At 34.6% G+C, this 19646-nt stretch overlaps 1 protein-coding gene across 1 annotated transcript in view; it reads right to left on the bottom strand.

Moving 5' to 3' along the window:
- Positions 1 to 1176: 1176 nt before the first annotated feature.
- LOC108740679 (GATA-binding factor A-like) overlaps positions 1177 to 19646 on the bottom strand; it is a 40929-nt gene continuing 22459 nt past the window's right edge. Inside the window, exons 2-5 of the mRNA XM_018475085.1 lie at positions 8729 to 9163; positions 5369 to 5538; positions 3986 to 4220; positions 1177 to 3128 (exon numbers count right to left, since the gene is read on the bottom strand). Of these exons, the coding sequence (XP_018330587.1) occupies positions 2809 to 3128; positions 3986 to 4220; positions 5369 to 5538; positions 8729 to 9083 (1080 nt within the window). The 5' untranslated portion in view covers positions 9084 to 9163 and the 3' untranslated portion in view covers positions 1177 to 2808. The remainder of the gene's footprint in view (positions 3129 to 3985; positions 4221 to 5368; positions 5539 to 8728; positions 9164 to 19646) is intronic.

Consider the following 19646-nt stretch of genomic DNA (forward strand, 5'->3'; position numbering starts at 1 on the left):
ACAGCAGATATTTGCAATATTGTGATTGTGTGTACTATTCATTGCTCTCAGAAATGATTCGCAAACTATTAATTTTCTAAATTTCAAAAATATTCTCTAATAAAAATTCTCTTTCAAAAATAGGAAGACAACGATGTCCACATACTTGGTTTTGAAGCTAACATGAATAGGTGCATTTTTGAGTAATGTTTTATGTTTAATTCTAAACTTTATATTTTGATGCAACTATTGTAGGAATTATGTTCAATATCTATTAATACATCCGTTTTGAATACTTTCACTAATGTTAGTTGAATAGAAAATTGGCGAGAATGAAAAAATAAAGACAACAAACCGATTTAAATAAATCAAGAATTCAATTTGATGATTCCGAAAAAGAAGAAATGATTGGTGGTGAATCCTTTTACTAAATTCAATTGAATGTATTAGAATTGAATCTTAGGTTTATTATAACTAGAATATCATAATGTTGGGCAATTCATATACGATTTCACGTTATGTTTTCAAATTATTCAAAAATTATAGAACAATATAACTGGAATTGTTATTCAATCGCCTCCTTGTAAGTATATTAATTTCCATACTAATACAAATACCTACTCTATAACATAACAATATAAATAAATTCACTTACCATTTTGTGGGGTGCACCAATCACCAAATAGGACTCCAAAATTCACATTTTATACGGGCTGAACTGCACGTCTTCATCCTGGTTTTATTCCGATAGATTCGCTCGTACAAAAAAGTTTCAAAGTTCTTAAAAACCACTCACACGTGTTCACCATAGCAACGACAGTTAAACTATAATACTACAGAAACGTTTCTCGGGTTTAATCGTTATCAGTTGCGACGATCTCGCAAACAACGAAGAAGGATCACATCTTGACTTTCTCTTTTCGTAATAAGTAGCGCATCAAGCATTTTGTTATCCCAAGATCATTTATGTATAATTTTAAAGCAATTTCGTACTATACAATCTTTGTTCATGAATTTTCCGGACAACTTTTTCATTACTAGGAAAAAAAGAGGAAAAGCGTGTCTAATCAGTCTGGTTAGGACTGAATATCTAATGATGATGGATAGGTATCGACTTTTAAGATTCATTTTAAAAAGATAAAGTACATGGTGGAAAAATTGTTAGTGGCTTAAATGTAGTTACTCAGAGATGAGGAAATTAAATAAGTACAATTTATTAACACTTACGTCAGCTACAACACTACAATATACTTTGTACAAAACTGAATTACTGTCAAAAAGGGTACATTTTAAATTAAAGAAATAACCCCTAGCATTATTATTAACTACCAAACTTGTACTATGTAACAAGAAAGAAGACCCACTAAATTTGACAATAAAAGCACAGATGAATATTCCAAAATATTTTCCAATAAGTCAGGTCCGTACCTACTCAGTTTTTTGAAAGATGCTCAAGTGTTATTTCTTTAACGTGTAGTTACTTGTTTATCAGCAATGTTCTTCTGTGTAATAGTACGGAAACAATAAGCAAGACGATATTTGATATAAGTTTTCTTAAATTAAAAGGTCCGTGTGTAATGTGGATAAGTATCGATAAATATTTTCGTAAAAATCACAAAACTACGTGAATTATGTATATGCACTATACCTATCAGTAATAGTCGAACGAAAACTATTTACAAAACTTTACAACAAAGTATTTTTTCAATTAAAAATGAAACTTCATTGCACAGGATTTTATGTGATTGAACGGCCTCTAACGTATGGGCTTATCATATTGATACGAATAAATAGAATACAGTAATAGTAGAATCACAAAAAAAAACAAAATTGTTTGTGTATGTGTTGTGTTTTAGCTGTATGTACATCTTACGTCATACGGTTAATGTGCTTACTTGGCTAATTTGTAAATAAACTACAAAATACTGTCCAAATGTCTGGTTTGACTGATATGTTTATGGTCATAAGATTACGGTAAGAGAAGACAACACTCACGAAGGAGGTGTATGACAACAACAGCACTCTCTTAGCATATCCATCAAGCCAAAGATTTGGATAGTTTGTATACCATTCAGCTAATTTAAAACTTGCAAGTACGCATATTAACCGTAACAGGTGTACAACATTATAGCTTAATCTTCCGCTGTCGAAAATGACTAGCACATATGTGTATTTGTATGTATTCGTGTCTTCTAAAACAATTTATTATTGTATAACTACTGATAATGCTGATCAATTGTTTTTGGGAAAAGCTCAATTCATTAAAGAAGTGGAACAATTTTTGGTTTTGAGTAATGAATACTTATACAGGGTGTAGTTTCTAAACATCATGTTACTTCTTATTTATATTCAAGTGCCTTCTCTCTAAAACAATTTTTGTGTAATTTTGTTCCTTTTAAATAAAACCATTATCCCCTGAAAATTGTACAAGAAAATCAAATGGAGTTCTGTGGTGTTGAACTAAATAGGAGACTAAAACTTAAAATTGAATGTCCAGACGCGTTTCTAGTTTTTATATGAGATTTTGGGTTTTACTATTTTATTTTCTTTGACAATTGTAAAAAATTCCACGCCAGAAAACGATGAATTTTTGGGCACTAACCTTTGTCACAACGTATTAGCCATAAGTACATGTATTAAGTATGCGTATATTTCGTCTTCGTCCGTTGGTAAACCAAAACCAAAGAGCCTAATTTGTATTTTTTTTTTTTTGGTCTAAGTCTTCGAGTTTTCTTTCATTCTACTGTAACATGCAGTCTTCTTGACGTTTCATTAATAGAACTAGATACAGTGTGTCACAAAATTACATAAATAGTTCTAAGTATCTGACTAAGATGATGCCATAAGTTTAGCAGCGGCAGTTACGTGGTGCTGATGGTGATAAGCTACATCATTGCCTCCTGGTGAGGCACCGAATCCGAACACTTGTTGGAATGGATACGACTGGTTTTGAAGGCAGCTGTAGTCGTATCCAGGCTCACTTTTAATGCCGTTCGAAGCGGCTGAAAGGAGGGACGTTTGACCCAAATAAGGACGTTCGATAGGGGATCCTTTTGATGAATCTTCCATATGATGAGAATTGTGAGTATTGGAGGTAGTTGATTGGGACGATTGCTGGGAGTTGTGTTGAATCACGTTTGGTTTTGAGTCTGTGAATATTTTTTTCTCAGTGATAGTTCATCATCCTTGTATGAAAAGTAGGTATTAAAAGTTTTAAATATCTTCATTTTCATAAATAAACGACATTCCACTCAAAGAAGAAAATTTTGGCAAAAAACTAAAGACAATTACAATTGTGTCCAAAAAAGTCAATTAAGTCAAAATTTAAATTTGCGAAAATGTTTAGAAATGTAACTTAATACTTAATGATTAATTGGAACAGTGAAAATTAAGTGGTTGTGTGTCAACTTTTTTAAATTCGAGCACCTAGAGCCATCTGGATACCAGATGAAGATTCACTGGAAAATCGCGAAGAAAATTCTACAGGAATTTTCCTGAACTAGTAGTTTTCATTAAGGTTTTCTTTATAACAGCATCACTGTTTAACTATTACAGTAGTAAAGTATAAAAAAGAAAATATTATGAGTATATTTATAAAATTTTTGAAATGAAAAGTGAGTACATTCAGTTGTCATTATTATTACAAGGATTCTATGATGCTGCAGGATTATATTACACTTATTTTCACTGTAGAACATACAACTCACAGGAGGAAAACCGAAAATAAACGGAAAAATTAAAAACTAACTCTTTCCTTGAGTCTTCATCATATTTGGTAAAGCGAGTTCAAGCAAGTAAAGCACGTTCAACAACACTAAAAGTATTAATTAATGATACTTTACATTTCTAAGAAATATCGAGTAGCAGGAGTTCAAAGAGGTAAGAAGGTAGCTATTAGTGAAGTATATGAGGGGGGTCAGCCTGCAAAGCAGTCGTATTATAATGAGGGGCGGTCCGTAGAATCAGGGGGGACTTTTTTTAACATAGAATAGGAGGCGGCTCTTACCGTCCACGGAGGCAGAACCATTTTCATCTCGGTCCCCACCAGCCGGTTTCTTCGGTTTCCGTTTTCGTGTTTGAATGCCGTCCTTGCGCATCGCAAGGGGTCGATTCACCCCATGGAGCTTGAAGTAAAGTCCGCAGGCGTTGCACACAGGGTCGCCGTCGTTATTTCGACGCCAGAGCGTCGTCGTCCTTGTGCCGCAGTTAGTGCAACACAATCCTAGCCGTCGAGTTGCAGTCTGAAAAGGAAAAACGGAATGCGTACTTACCCCAGCATTAATTTCTTTTGTTTACCTCATTGCTCCAGTGAGCAAACTAACAGGGTAGCAGAGATATAAAAGATGCTGCCTAAAAGTGCCCTATTTTCTATCTTAGCGTAGAAACCTTGTGACGGGTGCTACATTTTTAAATGTTCATTTTAAAAATTCAAATTTCGAAATGANTTATTAATTTATAAGCTCTACGATTGTCTTTTTAAAACCTCGCAAAAACTGACCTTCAATAGTCAAAGTCAATTTCTTGTTTCATACCTATTTCAAACCCTAACATCTTCACTCTTTTCGCTGTGACTTTATTATGATTTACAAACGAAACTAAAAGTAACATTTGGAACATAAACTTTAAGATTTAATACTGCATTAATATAGACACATAAAGCCGTTGCAGTTTTATTGTGGGGTCCCTCTGCTGCTATCGTAAAGATAATGTTTTTATAGAGGTACTTATTAAAATTGTTTTTTAAGTAGGTATACATGTATACCATTACAATTCTTCACTCCCGGCTAAAAGAGCTAAATTTAACTTTTACAATAACTTAGTGACATAAAATTTTCAGACAAACGTAATAATCGTCGTGTTTTCTGATGGATAAAATTAAACTACCTTTTATACACAATATTGACACAAATAGCTGTTCATGTTTATTTGTTTTAATAATTAGGTAGATACCTAAAGTATTCGTGAAAATCAATTTTGGACATTGCACCCACATCAGCGATGCAATTAGCAATTCAAAACTAAAATGACTGCTTAAAAAAATAATAAAGCCTCGCTGCAATATGTTACCAATTGAGATATGTATATGTATATCTATTACGCTTTTTTGTTATAAGGTACTACGTATTACCCGCGGATTCGCTCGCGTATTGTCCTAAATAAAAGGTCCTGGACGACCGCATAAACCTAATTTTTCTATTTCTCGGTAACAATACATTTTTTTCTGGATAAAAGGTACCCTATCTTCTATTCTCTACCCCTGACAACGTGTGTGTAAAAGTTTCATAATGGTCGGTTGAGTAATTAAGATGTGAAATGGTAACAAACAAACAAACAAACACATTCGCATTTATTATTTAGGATTATTTATAAAAATATAAACTTTTCTTACCAGTCGTTTTGACGGTTTGATAAGAGGTCTGTTCATTCCGTTCATTTTATGGTACAAACCACAGGCATTACAGAGATAATGTCCGGTACCATCTCTGCGCCAGAGCGGTGTAGATATCGCACCACAGTTGACACACTCCCTGCCCTCCCCGAACTGAAATTCCATACTGTCTGCGAACAACAGAACAACTTATACAAAGCAAAATATATCATTAAAAAAATCTAAAACAGTATTTGGGTGCTTTGAGTGAAGTCCATCAAAAGGTACTAAAAATCGAGCAACGAAAATAGTCCTGCAGCTTGACTATCATTTGTACTACACTATAAAGTAAATTTTTGAATTTGATGCTGTTCATAAAGTACATTAACATATCTTGCCTCATTCTCGCATTACGATAAAGACTGCATTTGGGCCTTATGAGGAAAAATCATCGCTACCTCATCATAAGGTCGTCAGTCCTAAGACTGGTTAGACACGCACCTCCACTCTTTCCTATCCTGAGCTAATCTTCGCATTTCCCTAAAACTAGAACAACCCACATCCTTAACTATTTGCGAACAATAACCTATTCTAGGTCTACTTCTACCCCTCCTAACTCCCGTTTCTGCCTCTAATATGTCTCTGACTAAACCTTCATGCCTGAGATGGTGTCCTACCAACCTATTTCACCTATTTCTTACTATATCTTATTCTTTCTAAAACCTCTTCATTTCTAAACCTGTAACCTTTCCTGTAACACCACATTTCGAACGTTTCAAACCTTTTTTTCCGCCGCGTCCACTGTCCATGTTTTGTACCCGTACAGTGCCGTGCTCCAAACATACACCCTTAACAATCTTTTTCAAATTTCTAAATTAACCTTTCGCGAGCATAGAAGTGACTTCTTTTTATTGAAGGCGACTCGACCCTGCGCTATCCCCTGCTTTATATCCCTACTACTCCTTCCGTCCTGACTTATCTGACTTCCTAGATACCTAAAATCAACCACTTCTTCTAATTTTTCGTCTCCTATCTTTATATTCGCTCTTCCCTTAAATTTTCTTCCCTTGCATCGTCAACTGCTTTATATTTTGGGAGAACAATGCGATTATAAATACCCAATCGAAAAATGATTTCGGAACCTACTTGTGGAAATATCATTCTATCATTTGCCACATGAAGCCCTCATGCTACGTGAAGCACAAATTCTATCCAGGAGCAGAGACATTGAAAATAGAAAATTAAAAAACATTGAGACCCATTGAAGTTAATTTTATTAACGTTATTGTTCATTAGTTGCTCTTAATTGGTCTGACTTAAAAGCTTGTAAGGATATTCGCCTGAAAAGTTAATAGGTATGCCTGCTATCTCTTAATTCATGTCGGTAAATCACGTCGTTACTTTTATCACAAACATATCAATTCTACGCCGCTATGCAATATGAATTAGTACATGAAATTGCATTGCAATATACACAGCAAGACTGATAGAGAATGCTGGAAATATTAAATCGATTCGTATGTATGTATACATATTTGAAGTATAACTGTATCGTTATTGTAACTGACATTATCAATAAAATAAGCGTTATTTATCTGGTATGTATTACCTACCTCATAAACGATACATAGTTGTAAGCAGCAACTTTTGCAGATACTTGAGTTGGTATAGGTACGTATACGAAAGAAAATATGTCACTAATTTAAGAGTATACCTACAAAGTGTTCAATAAACAGTAACCTAAATAAATTTGTGTAAAAAAAATATGTGTGTGTACAAAATAATTTATTGGATTTTAAATTATCAAAAGGTCCTGATCCACTCAAAAAGAAAATATGTTCTACTTTATTCTTTTTGATAAAATACATTCAGTTCATTTCAAAATATGAAATATGTGCCTACGTAATAAATATGCGGCAGGGATAACACCAGAAAACTTTTTAATTAATTCATTTTTGTGAAATAATCCAGGCGTCCGACTCCTGTCTATTTTTAGCATCATTTGCTCCAGTCAGAGCCACTTGCAATACGCTTTTATTATTAAATCGATTTCTAACAGAACCGGGATAGATAAGTGTCTGACATAAATAATACCACAAACCATTAAGTCCTAGTACTACTAATGTACTCATGTATACATGCATACGCTCTTTCGGTTTCCCTATGTGTGTGCGTGGAGCATTCCGAACTCTTCGGTGCCGATGCTTCGGTACTGCACTGTACTATTATCTAGATATATTCCAAGAGCGATAGATCAAGGCGGTCTCTGGTTTACGGCCTGCTGTGCGGCATCAGAAACTGATAAGGATTCACATCAGTATAAATCAGACTTCAAACAAAACAGCCGAGAAGCCAGACGCGAAAGTGATCCTAGATTTCAAAGGCCGACAGGGATGTGACGTCTTTATAAAATACGTAGGTCCCTACACGTTAGATACAAAATAATTATGACGTAAAACTGCTTACTTCAATGGAGATCTATTTTTATCAATACGGATCGATGCGGACGTCCGGACGAACGCCAGGACGACGCTATTCGTTATAATTATAATCGTTTCTTGATGTATTGATCTTAAAATGACGAGATCAATAGACAAATTAATGTTGACAGAGGTCCTAATGGTGGCATCGGGACGTAGTAGAGATTTCCAATCGTTCCCGAAGTTACAAAGAATTAAAATAGTTGAATTTAAGTTGAATTAAAAGGAATGTAGTTACTACCGCTTCCACACGTCTGTTTAGTTCTTTTCTTGGATGAAAGCCCATAATCACCTGAGTGTTTGCATCCATCAAAAATTTTTGGGAACATTGCTAAGAATTAAGAGCCCCATGATGGCTGTAAATAGGTATAAAGTCAAGACAAAAAAATATACAACCAATAGTAAGGTATGTACAATTCTAATTGCTAATACTAGATTGTCAATAGATTTACGTAAGATTTCGTTTATTATGACTTCGCCTATATTGACCAACCGCTTAATATGAAATAATTGCAGTGTCAATTTTGGTTTTCATATTCAATTTTGCAAAGTTTGGATATAATGACTCCGTTTAAAATGACATATCGTTTATTATGACTGATTCTCAAGAAATCATATCCGGCTATAGTGATTCAAATGATTAATCATAACATTTTCGCTCATTTTTCTGACCCTTCTTATGTATATTGATATTACAATTCATCGGTCTTTTTCTTTTTCTGTTAATAAATACATATACAATTTGTAGCTTTTCTCTCTATTAAACTAAGTAACTAGCCAAAATAGAAAGTTGTTTATTTTCTAAGACTATGCTTTGTATGACGCTCGCTTAGTATGACATGTTTCTCATTTCCCTTCGATGTCATTACAAGCGGATTCTACTGTATTTCAATATCCTTACCATACGGTGAAGTCCTTTGAAACCCGGCACCATCGTACGCTCTCCAACCGCCCATCATCATGTTCTGGGCATAAAACTGTCCCGCAGACAAAGCCCCGGCATGATGCGGACTCGTCCCCAAACCGTGAGCCGCAGGATTTCCAACATCTCCATAACCACCGGCATGGGAATGCCACGAGGACTGATGGGCTGCAGCAGCCCCAAAATGTCCGCCCGCCGGTGAGGCATACTGGGCCATTCCTCGGCCACCAGCGGGGACGTACACGGGGGACTGCTGCAGGTGCTGGTGGTGAAAACCGGCGGCGGATGAGTCGGTGCCGTAGCCTCCCGTCGCCGCCCCCGACGAGTGGAACATACCGGCGTCTGCGCCGAAATGAATGACGACGTCGTCAATGGAAATTGGCGTCGATAGTCGTCCTTTACGAAGAGGGAATCCTGCAATCAAATGAAAAGGGTATTATTTTATGATATTTGGATTGGTTGTCTAAAGTCTAAAGTATTAATGGAACAATGCTATTTATCCTGATTAGAATGTGGCTAACGAGGGGCATGCCGATATAGGGATTTCCCCTTAGATTCCTCATGAAAATCCAACCAAAAAAAGTGGTGATACTAAAATGAGGATTGCCTTATGGGTTTTTCATATGGGTCTTAAGAGGCAAACCAGGGGGCAACCTCATGGGGCCCACAAGGTGTAGTGGGCTACTCTTCAAAATTCTAGTCGGGTATTTATATACTGTTCTTAATTGTAATAATGATACATCCATTTTATTTCGTTCTATAAAACGTTTTCGTTAATGAAACAGGAATTTCTTTAGTTATACATCCAGGGCCTTGAGCAGACGTTTGCGTTCGTGTCTTTTTATTTTAATGCTACCTTTCTCGCTTAAACTAGAATATGTAATTAACAGTTGTCACTTTAATCTCCGATTGATATATTCGTGTCGGAACAAGTGATTCGAGAGCCACGTTTAATGGATTTCAGTGTTCCAGGACTCCATTTAACCAGCCAGCTAACTCTTGCATATTCATAAGCCGCACGAAATGCAATAAGTCTTTGGTTTAATGATTGATCGCGTACGTTCGTACGTCGATCAACGTTGTGTTGTTTGTTCAATGCTAGTATGAATTCTCTTTCGGGACCGCCTTTGTGATTACTTATTTGGGAAATCGGAGAACATTTCGTGCACAACATCCTTGTACTAAGTGGGCGTCGAAGGTGAACGATGTAATCCACTAATAGGATAGGTTTACTATTAGTAAAACACCTGACTTATTAATAAAAACGAAAAGTGGGACCCCTTCAAACAAAAATTATCATGTACATGTTCTATCTTATCTCACGATTATGAGCTGATACTGTCTCTAATGAGCTATGCAACAAGAAGTTGGAGATTTCGTCAGCTTGGAGAACTTTCAACAAGAGATATACGCTAAAGCGTGAATCCCAGAAAAAGACTTACAAGAATGAACTGAGAAAATGTATCAAAGAGTTTTGGGCATCTTGATGAGGAACCGTATCGTCAGTCGAACTTGGGAAAACCGTGAAGCTCAAAAATTTGAAACACGACTAGGAAAATGTAACAATTTAGACTAGAAACTAAGTAATATCTAATCAAGAAGCTATTTTCATTCAAATTCACTGCTTCTGTTGATAATCAACTTCACAAAATGAAAATGTGGGAAGAAAAGGAGGCGATAATGGGATAGGGACGAAGTCTCTTACGTTCATAATAACTTCTAACCGTTTGAGTCACTCCTTGCCCACTACGCGTAAGTAATTAATAATTACATACACGTATGTCAGTACCATAATGACTAATTAAGTAGAATAAGCTCATGCAGCTTAATTTAGTCGATTAGCTTACTTATTTTTATGTTTTAAGAAAGCCCAAGGTACTCAGTCACTTGTCCCATGTGTGTGCGTGTTTGTAGCCGGGAGTTATAAATTGGTGCGGACAAGCGCGGATATCTGTTCCTATCTCGGTACTACCAGAGAATGTGGTGGTGTGAGCATGGGCAAAAGTGCGTGGGTACCCCGACACTGGTTGATTCTTATCTCGACCTAATGCCTACTCGCGATCAAATTGTGAGTGACATACATAAAGTAATGCGGTGGAAGACTTCGAAAATGGTCCAGTTTACCTTTTAATAGATGCACGGACAGGGCAGTTAACATAGAAATTATACCATCGGAAGGCTGTTGGACAGTTGCCACTTAACTGATTGGTGCTATGTTAACGGCCAGTGATACGACTCTAACATTTTTCTCACTGAAATGCATGTAGATATCTATATATCTAGGCGTCCACACAACTATGTGTATACGTACGTATATATGCACCTACCTAATAATTTACATTGGTCGGAATGGGTAAAAGAATTATCCATTACCTAGTTTATGTATTTGCTACATATTTTTCGCACTCTGCTGTACAGTATAATTCGCAAAATTTAGATAAAAAATCTTAATAAAAGTCAAAAATTTGATTGAGAATACATAATGCGTACATAGACTTCGACAATTATGAAAGGTAAACCATCAAGTTGTATAGAGGAATACTCAAGTTTTAAACGATTGAGATTGATTGTAGTAGGTTGTATTTTGTTACCGTTTGTAAATTGAAGTGATTTTTCTGGAGATGTACTTAAATTTCAGCGAGTTAAAAAATGCGAACATCTCCAGATGTCCCGAGGAAAAGGTTAGGTTAAGTTAGGTTAGATTGCATAGATCATTATTGGATTCGCTGTAATAGCATTTTTGGTTTCTGCCATTGCTGCCTAGGACAGACCTGTCCTAATTGCAACAATTTTTATTAGAGCTTCTATCAGAAATTGAAAATCTGCTATAGAGTTAACCTCAACTTTTTGACACATTAAAACAATTGCAAATATAAAGTTATTACAATCGGAACAATTCGTGTAGGTGTTCGGATCTGCTGCGGGCAGAAATGACAGAATCGGAAAATTGTCGAAACTGGGATGTCAAAATTACAATTACTTTTCTAATTGCGTAATATCGTGTACAACTATTTGTAGAACTTTCTTGTTTTTCTTATATACATATGTTTAATACATATTTTGCAACAAACGGTTGTCAATTTAGAGAATTAGTGAAGAAAATGAGCTTACAACAAAATTGTTTAAGCGTCATTTTCTTATTGATGCGATTTGAACGTAGATCTATGAATCTAACAAGGAAACGATCACGTGATTTGTGAGTGTTTATCGATTTACGTGAGTTAAAATTTGATCGTATGATAAGAAAATCGAAATAAAAAAACTATCAGACAGATTAATACCACAACTAAATGTTGCCGTTAGCGATCTATACCTGAAATAATATAATAATAATAAACGTGCGGGCGTGATTTAAAAATGCACTTTATTGTATTCTGTGTTTGCAAAAGCAGTAAGAACATTGACTGATAAACGACTTGAGGGTCTTGAAACTGTACAACTGCTGAGATGGTGAGTCTATTTAATATATTTTATTTACCTAGTACCTAATTAAAAAAAAAATCATTTGAGTACGAAAACCTATACAGAATGGATGAAAATTTTATAATTCTGGGTAATCTTCTTTCGCAGATTAACTAAATAAATCAGTTTTGATACCTATTAAATAATCGATATTTTATTGATTACAAATATATTAGAAATGTGAAAATTAAGGGACGGTTTTCTGTACACATGCTAATGAAGTTCTTCGTAGTTAATGTTNTCAATAAGAAATAGGCGAGATAGGTTGGTAGGACACCTTCTTAGGCATGAAGGTCTAGTCAGAGACATATTAGAGGCAGAAACAGGAGTTAGGAGGGGTAGAGATAGACCTAGATTAGATTATTGTTTGCAAATAGTTAAGGATGTGGGTCCAACCACTCTTAAGTCTGACGACCCTATGATGAAGATGATATAATTTTTACCTGAAGATTCCATCCTAGACCTTATGATGATGAAGATGAAGATTACATTAAATTGAGGCCAGTGAATCCCAAGTTTTATCAAAATTCTGGGAAGACTTGTTGAATCTACCTAAATTTTTCCCAAAACGCCCCTGTGAAAATCTAGCATTTCGAAACCAAGTCTCTTTCGATAAAAAAAATTATTTACAGACATTTAGGGTAAACAGAGATGGAAAAAATTATTGTCGCCTTTGATATTCCCAAATATAACCACTTAACATTTGAATAAATTGTTTTATCAATTGCTAATGACTGCTTAAATATTCCTATCGAATTATCAACAAATGTGGTGTAAAAGGAGGATGATGATGTGGATAAAATAGGTTAGAAAGGAGGAGGTATTGGAACGAATAGGAAAACAAGGGGCGCTTTGAAGTAAATAAGAGAAAAAAGCAGAAACAGGACTAAAGGGTGGAGATGTCTAAGTAGTCAACGACTTCTAAATTTCCAAAGATTATCTGAATACTCCAACCGATTTATCAAAGCAAAAGGGTAATTTACAAAATGCATGAATTCATTTACGAACAACTATTCTACTTCTTAATTATTAATTATTGATGTACATCTATACCAAATAATTAATTCTAGAGACAGAGTCTGTTCAATAAATGATATCCAGTCGAACTCGATCTTCTAAAACTGGAAATTTCTTCTAATTCGAATATTTTATTTGTTCTCTTGACATACACATATTGTTTTAAATTTAATGTTCCTCAGATATTAACTCGAATTTTTCCATTTCTCTAACTCAAAATTCGTGTGCAGACATTACATTGCAAATTGTTCCTCTAATTCGAATTTCTATTCATTTTCTTCGGAAAAATCAACCGCAACGATAATCAAAGGTTCGAGTTTTTAAGCAGAGCTATTTCCACCACAAATTTTCACTGAGAAACTCACTATTATATCATTAAAAAGTGCATAAAAGGCAGCTATATTTGGATCATATAGTTCTAGTAAAAAATACTCATCTAAAATTATAAGGATTATCAGCAGTGGGTTTAAAGTAAAAATTTCCTTTAATTCCAATTTTCTCTAGGAGGTTCCAGTTAGGAAAATTGTTAGTGTATTTTCACTATATTAGTCAACGAATTTGGTTATCAAATCATTATACTGTGCTATCCAATGCATAAATGATAAAATAGAAAACAATTGCTTCATGTTCTCTCTCTTATTTACGATTAGTAGATGTTTTTAATCAGAGAAAAGGTGTCTCTAAAGATGCCGAACAATTGAGGATTAATCACGGTAACTAGTATCATAAAATTCGGTTCGTTTATTTAAACTGTACACCACTTTCGAAATCGTCAATTTTAATGACGCGAACGGCTCTGTTTTAAAATTAATGCAGTTTTCTTGTCACTTCAGTCTATTTTACTGCTTACAGCATGTAATTGAAGAATTTAACGGTTTGTATCATCTTAAGTAGATATATCAAACAATTTAATTGTTCGTTTCGTGGGAAACGATTGATTATGTTTATACAAAAGGCGACAACAACGTAAAGGTGATCATTAAATACAAGGTGTTAACATATGAAGATATAATATCGAAAAGCAAGTGTTATCAACAATAATATAAAATTGATAAAAGTTTTTTCCACATTTCGTTATTATTTCTTAGTGGAAATTTTTCTTGAGCAACAATTACTTTCTACAAACATTATTATGGGACAAGAATAACTTCCATTGAAAAACAATAATTTAATATTGAAAGGTTTCGCACCCCATAAATAACCCTCGGACCTGCTGACAAATTATATCTTAGGCTTAATCCTAAGTTCAGTGACTCCTAGGGTAGTGATGCCAAAAACTATTGTGGGAACAATTGAAAAATAATAATTTAATATTGGAGTGTTCCGCACCTATAACTATTAACTTGTAGACTCTTCGACAAATTATTTCACTGTTTTAATGGTAATATTAATGACTCTTAGAGCTTAGTTTCAAAACACAGTTGTGGGATAAGTGATTTTTGACCTTTTGAAGAGTGGTTTAACTGATCTAAGCCTAATATAAGTGACTCTTAGAGTTTAAATACTAAAAATTATTGTGGGACAACAAAAATACCCACTAGAAAATAATAATTGAACATTAAAGGGTTTCGCACCCTGTAGCAGCTTTACACGAAGCTTTTTCACTAGATCAACGTACCAAAACAATACCAGTCTGACCATTTTCACATTTGTAAATTATGAGTTGTTGCTACCGAGCTTTCTTTTTTATCTCAAATGAGAAGTTGTTGAAAAGGTTTTGGTATCTTTTCCGATTACCCACCGAATAACAGAAAAGTGACTGTTTAAGGTTCGTATATGGCTACGGAAACGAAACAATGATAACAATATCGCACAATTAGTGTCACCAACATAAAGCAGTTGATAAGAGTGCGATACGCTATCGGGACCAGACCCGCGCATTTAACGACATGTTGATTTATCGTTTTACAGTATACATCAGGGTACTTAAATGATTATTTTACACGTAATTATTTGATAATATTCGCTTTCTCAACCATGCAACACAACATTGCCAATTTACCGCCAACTGTTACATAGTACAATTAGTTTCTTGCTAAATTGTTATTATTACACAAGTGGTTCATCAACCATACGAATTTTATTTTAAAATTTACTAAATTTTGCTAAAATTTCATCGAAATTCGAAATAGGGATAAAGAGAAGTCCGGACCGGATCAGGCTCTAGTAGAGAACCCGTATTACAATATCCATATTTGACCCCTATCAGATAGTAAAAGGGATTCCCTATTACAAAAATCGATGCTTATTCGTGGAGTTCGTCGACTTAGTTGCCTTATCGCAGCCCTGTTAAGGGATTCCTTACGTATCCCTATTCCGAGGCCCTATTGAAAACCTGTATGGAAGCCTTAATAGTTTATTCCAGTCCGACCCTGACTTGACTGCTTTATTGTAATCGTACATGGAAGTTGTTTTCGAACGAGAGTATGAACTAAGTTTATGTCAAATTATAAATCGCAAATCAAAATCCTATTTCGTATCCTGTGAGATACCCTGATTTGTACCATAGGTCAATTTGATCGGGACTCCACACAATTCCCCCGACGTTAGATTACCCTAATTAGGATCATATAAGGCACCCCGATCTATCTCTAATAGGTTTCTCTAGTTAGGACCCTACAAAGCAACCAATATTTTCGAGACCCCACAGGGTCACAAGGTATTACATATTTGATCCGGTCCTGATCCAATTTTGCTTTTTGAGCCCTACCAGGGCAGCTGGAATTCTCGATCGGATTCGGATCCTGACTGTTCTCATTTTCTACTCGAGTTAATTATATTCATATTTATAAAAAGGATACCGCGGTACAATCGATTTCACTCACACATAAGAGTAATATTTAATGCTTTGTTGTTAATGCAGTCGTGTACCTTAGTATACATTTCTTAATTTGACTTTTATTTAATCAATTACATAATTAATTATCTGCAACACCTTATTTGTGGTGATTTGATTATGACTCCTTTTTTTTTAATTATCCAACTGACACCGTGTATGCAATATACGTAGTAAATTGAATACAAACAGTTCCCATAGTTCTATCGGAAGATCTATTGGTTATTTTGGGTTCGGCTTCCGTGGCTGGTGACGGCCACGTTTAATTAATTGATCTAATCAAAAAGGACCGACGTAGGGGATGTCCCGGATTCAATGGGGCGGAGCTATCCGTTTAATAAACCAGAATCGCCGGCCGTGACGTCACAATTACAATGGCCCGACCTGCATAAACCGGTCATATCGACTGGTGTCATTGTAATTCGTTAAATACACCAACTGTTCTTTACAACAAAAAAAAAATTAAAAAAAAATCTCTTTTGATATGAAATCCTGTGGAATGTACAAGGGCCAGGGGCGTGCACAGAGAGAGCTTTTGGGGTGGCATGAGTTCCCAAAAATTAAATTCAAAAAAATTACATTAGCTAGTAATTAGTTGAAGTAATACAAAGTGAGATTACATAGATAAATAGATTAAATATTTAGTTAATTTTACTGTCCTACTGACTACTGCGGATAAGGACCTTAAAGTTCAATGATTTCTCTACATAATAAGATATAAACATTATTTTATTTATAGCACGCTTCTTTTACTATAATTAGTAAATCACAAACTCATTTTCTGAATGAATTACATTAATAACTTGCAGAATAATTAATATTTAAATTTTATTTGATTCATAAAAGCTTTACTCTGATATGTTGTTGGTAAACAAGAATAAACAGTATGTTTAAAAAGCAAGAAGCACTTCCGTGTTTTAATTATCATAACGTGTATTGTGTGTACGTAATATGGTTCGTATTTGTTGTTAGTGAAACGTGTGTGCTTTTAGGCTTTTTTTCTCAACGTGCTGTTGACATTAAACACAAAGTTTATTGGGCGGTATAATTAGCGTTAATAAATTGTCATTGAGCTTTGCTGTACTATTATACCGAAAACCTATAAAATTCATGTACGAACTAGTTAGATAAATGCATCATCATTATCATAAGGCCGTCAGTCCTAAGACTGGTGGACACGCACCTTCACTCCTTCCTATTCTGAGCTAATCTTCGCATTTCCCTAAAACTAGAACATCCCACATCCTTAACTATTTGCGAACAGTAATTTAATATAGGTCTACCTCTATCTCTCGTAGCTCCCATTTCTGCCCCTAATATGTCTCTAGCAAACCATTCATGCCTGAGAAGGTCCTACCAACCTATCTCACCTATTTCCTATTGACTTCAATCTCTATTCTCTTCCTCTGTTCTACTATTTTTTCTAATACCTTTTCATTGCTAACCTTCTCTATCCACGGTATCCACCACATTTTGAACGCTTCTAACCTATTCTTTTGCGCCCACCGTCTATGTTTCGCACCCGTACAGCGCCGCGTTCCTTTAACAATCTTTTTCAAATTTCTAAATTTACCGTTCGCATTAAATGAATTAAGAACAAACAGAATAGCTCAAAACCCCAACGCCAAAACACGACACTGTAGTTGACAACTACAGTGTCGTGTTTTGGCGTTGGGGTTTTGAGCTATTCTGTTTGTTCTACAACAACCGCCAAAGTTTTTCCAATCTTCATAAATGAATTAAATTAAAAATTAAATAGACCACACTCAACAATAGAATTGCATATATTCATCAGTATTTTTTTTTTTGAAATATTCAGTATTTACTTACGATTTATTGAACAAACTTATGTATTATGATGCGAGTAAGTTAAAAATGCAATCTAAATCAGATTAAAGCAGAACCGCCTTCTGCTTACAAAAAATTACGAAAATTTTATCAAAACTTGTACCCATGTTTGGTTTTACATCCTTGTTATGAATTCCAATGTTAAGTAATTTCACATGGCTATACCTACATGTTAATGCATGGAACAAGATTAAACTTTGGTGAAACACATGGCAAACAAACCTCTGATAAAGTTATGACAATTTTAGTTGTAAATGTACGTATCTTGAACTTTCATGATTTCACTCTTTTGTTAAACAAATTTTTTGAATTTTATTTCTTAATACCTATTATGGGTTACTTTGATGCAAGGATAAAGATAAGGATAACTAACTGTTATATTAACGCAATAATGTCCAAACCCCTGCAGACCCAGAGACTTGAAATTTTATACCAACGTTTCTTATAGAAATTATGCTACTATTAACAAACCAATTTTAAAATTCAACCCCTAAAAAGTGAAAAGGGGGTTCAAAGTTTGATGTATCTATCAAATCACAACACAAATCGCTGAGAGTCACATAGCTTGAAATTTTGTCCTTCCTTTACAACACAATGGTTTGATCCACTATAGTATTAGTTTTCAAAATTTCATTCCTGAAGGTGTAAAATGAGGATTTACGGTACTAGTACCCCGTAAAATCATGAAGAAGGTATCTATTTAAATGTTTGCAATCATTTTCGCGTAATAGAGATATTATTAAAAATTGTTAACCCATCATTCTCAGGTAGTTTTGTAGGAACAGTCTCGTGACTCGTAGTGTTGTGGAAGTTATACGCTTAGTTGATTTTGAGGTGAACAATGAAGACATTAGACGTGGTAATGGTATTACCACGGAGGGTGAGCACCTACGGATGCAAACATCTGCTGTTTAGACCCTATTACAGAGATATTGACACCAATTTTCCATTAACTAGTAGATAATGATACTAGAAGTATAAAAAATAACAAAACTGTAAAAAGTAACAAAAACCCAGCAAATGCAAATTCAGGAATATAAAGAGATAATTTTCCAAATGTTGGACATTGCTACATGCTTCGAAAACATCCCGTTTGGAAATTTGTTGTCCCATTAACACTGGATCCCGATTCGGATTTACCCTGGCATCTCCGAATGCACGATAATCATTTTTTTTATACAAATGTAAATGTATGATTCTTGATCTAAATTTGCTTTAGAAGATCTATAACTATATGTCCCAAACAATTGTGGACGAAATGTCTATTAAAAATTTTTGAATCTTTAATTTTTTTGAATCTGTATCTTTCTATTTTGAGATATGTGGATATCCTCGTAATAGGTACTCGATTTGCTTGATGAAATTGTCTACAAAATATTTTCTGTGACTAACGTAATACATAATAGAGAGAAATTGCAAAGGCAAGAACAGGATACAATAGGAACTAAATACGTTTGATGGTCAGCGATGTATATCGAACAAGATACTCATTACAGATGTTATCTACAAAGCATCTGTAATAAGTAAATGGATAATGTTAATGTTGGCTTAGTTGTTAGTTTCCTCTTACTCAGGTTTTTGATAAGAAAGTAGGAAATTTAATACCAATTAGAAGTAAACGTTAATTTTCACATTGTTTTTTTGTATAAATTTTATATATAAAGAAAATTATGAGTGCTGTCAGCACAGGGCTAAGTAGTATACGTAATTAGTATCAGCAATTTCTTATGCTGA

This window comes from Agrilus planipennis, unplaced genomic scaffold (assembly GCF_000699045.2).
Source record: "Agrilus planipennis isolate EAB-ADULT unplaced genomic scaffold, Apla_2.0 scaffold177, whole genome shotgun sequence".
Classification (NCBI taxonomy): Eukaryota; Metazoa; Arthropoda; class Insecta; order Coleoptera; family Buprestidae; genus Agrilus; species Agrilus planipennis.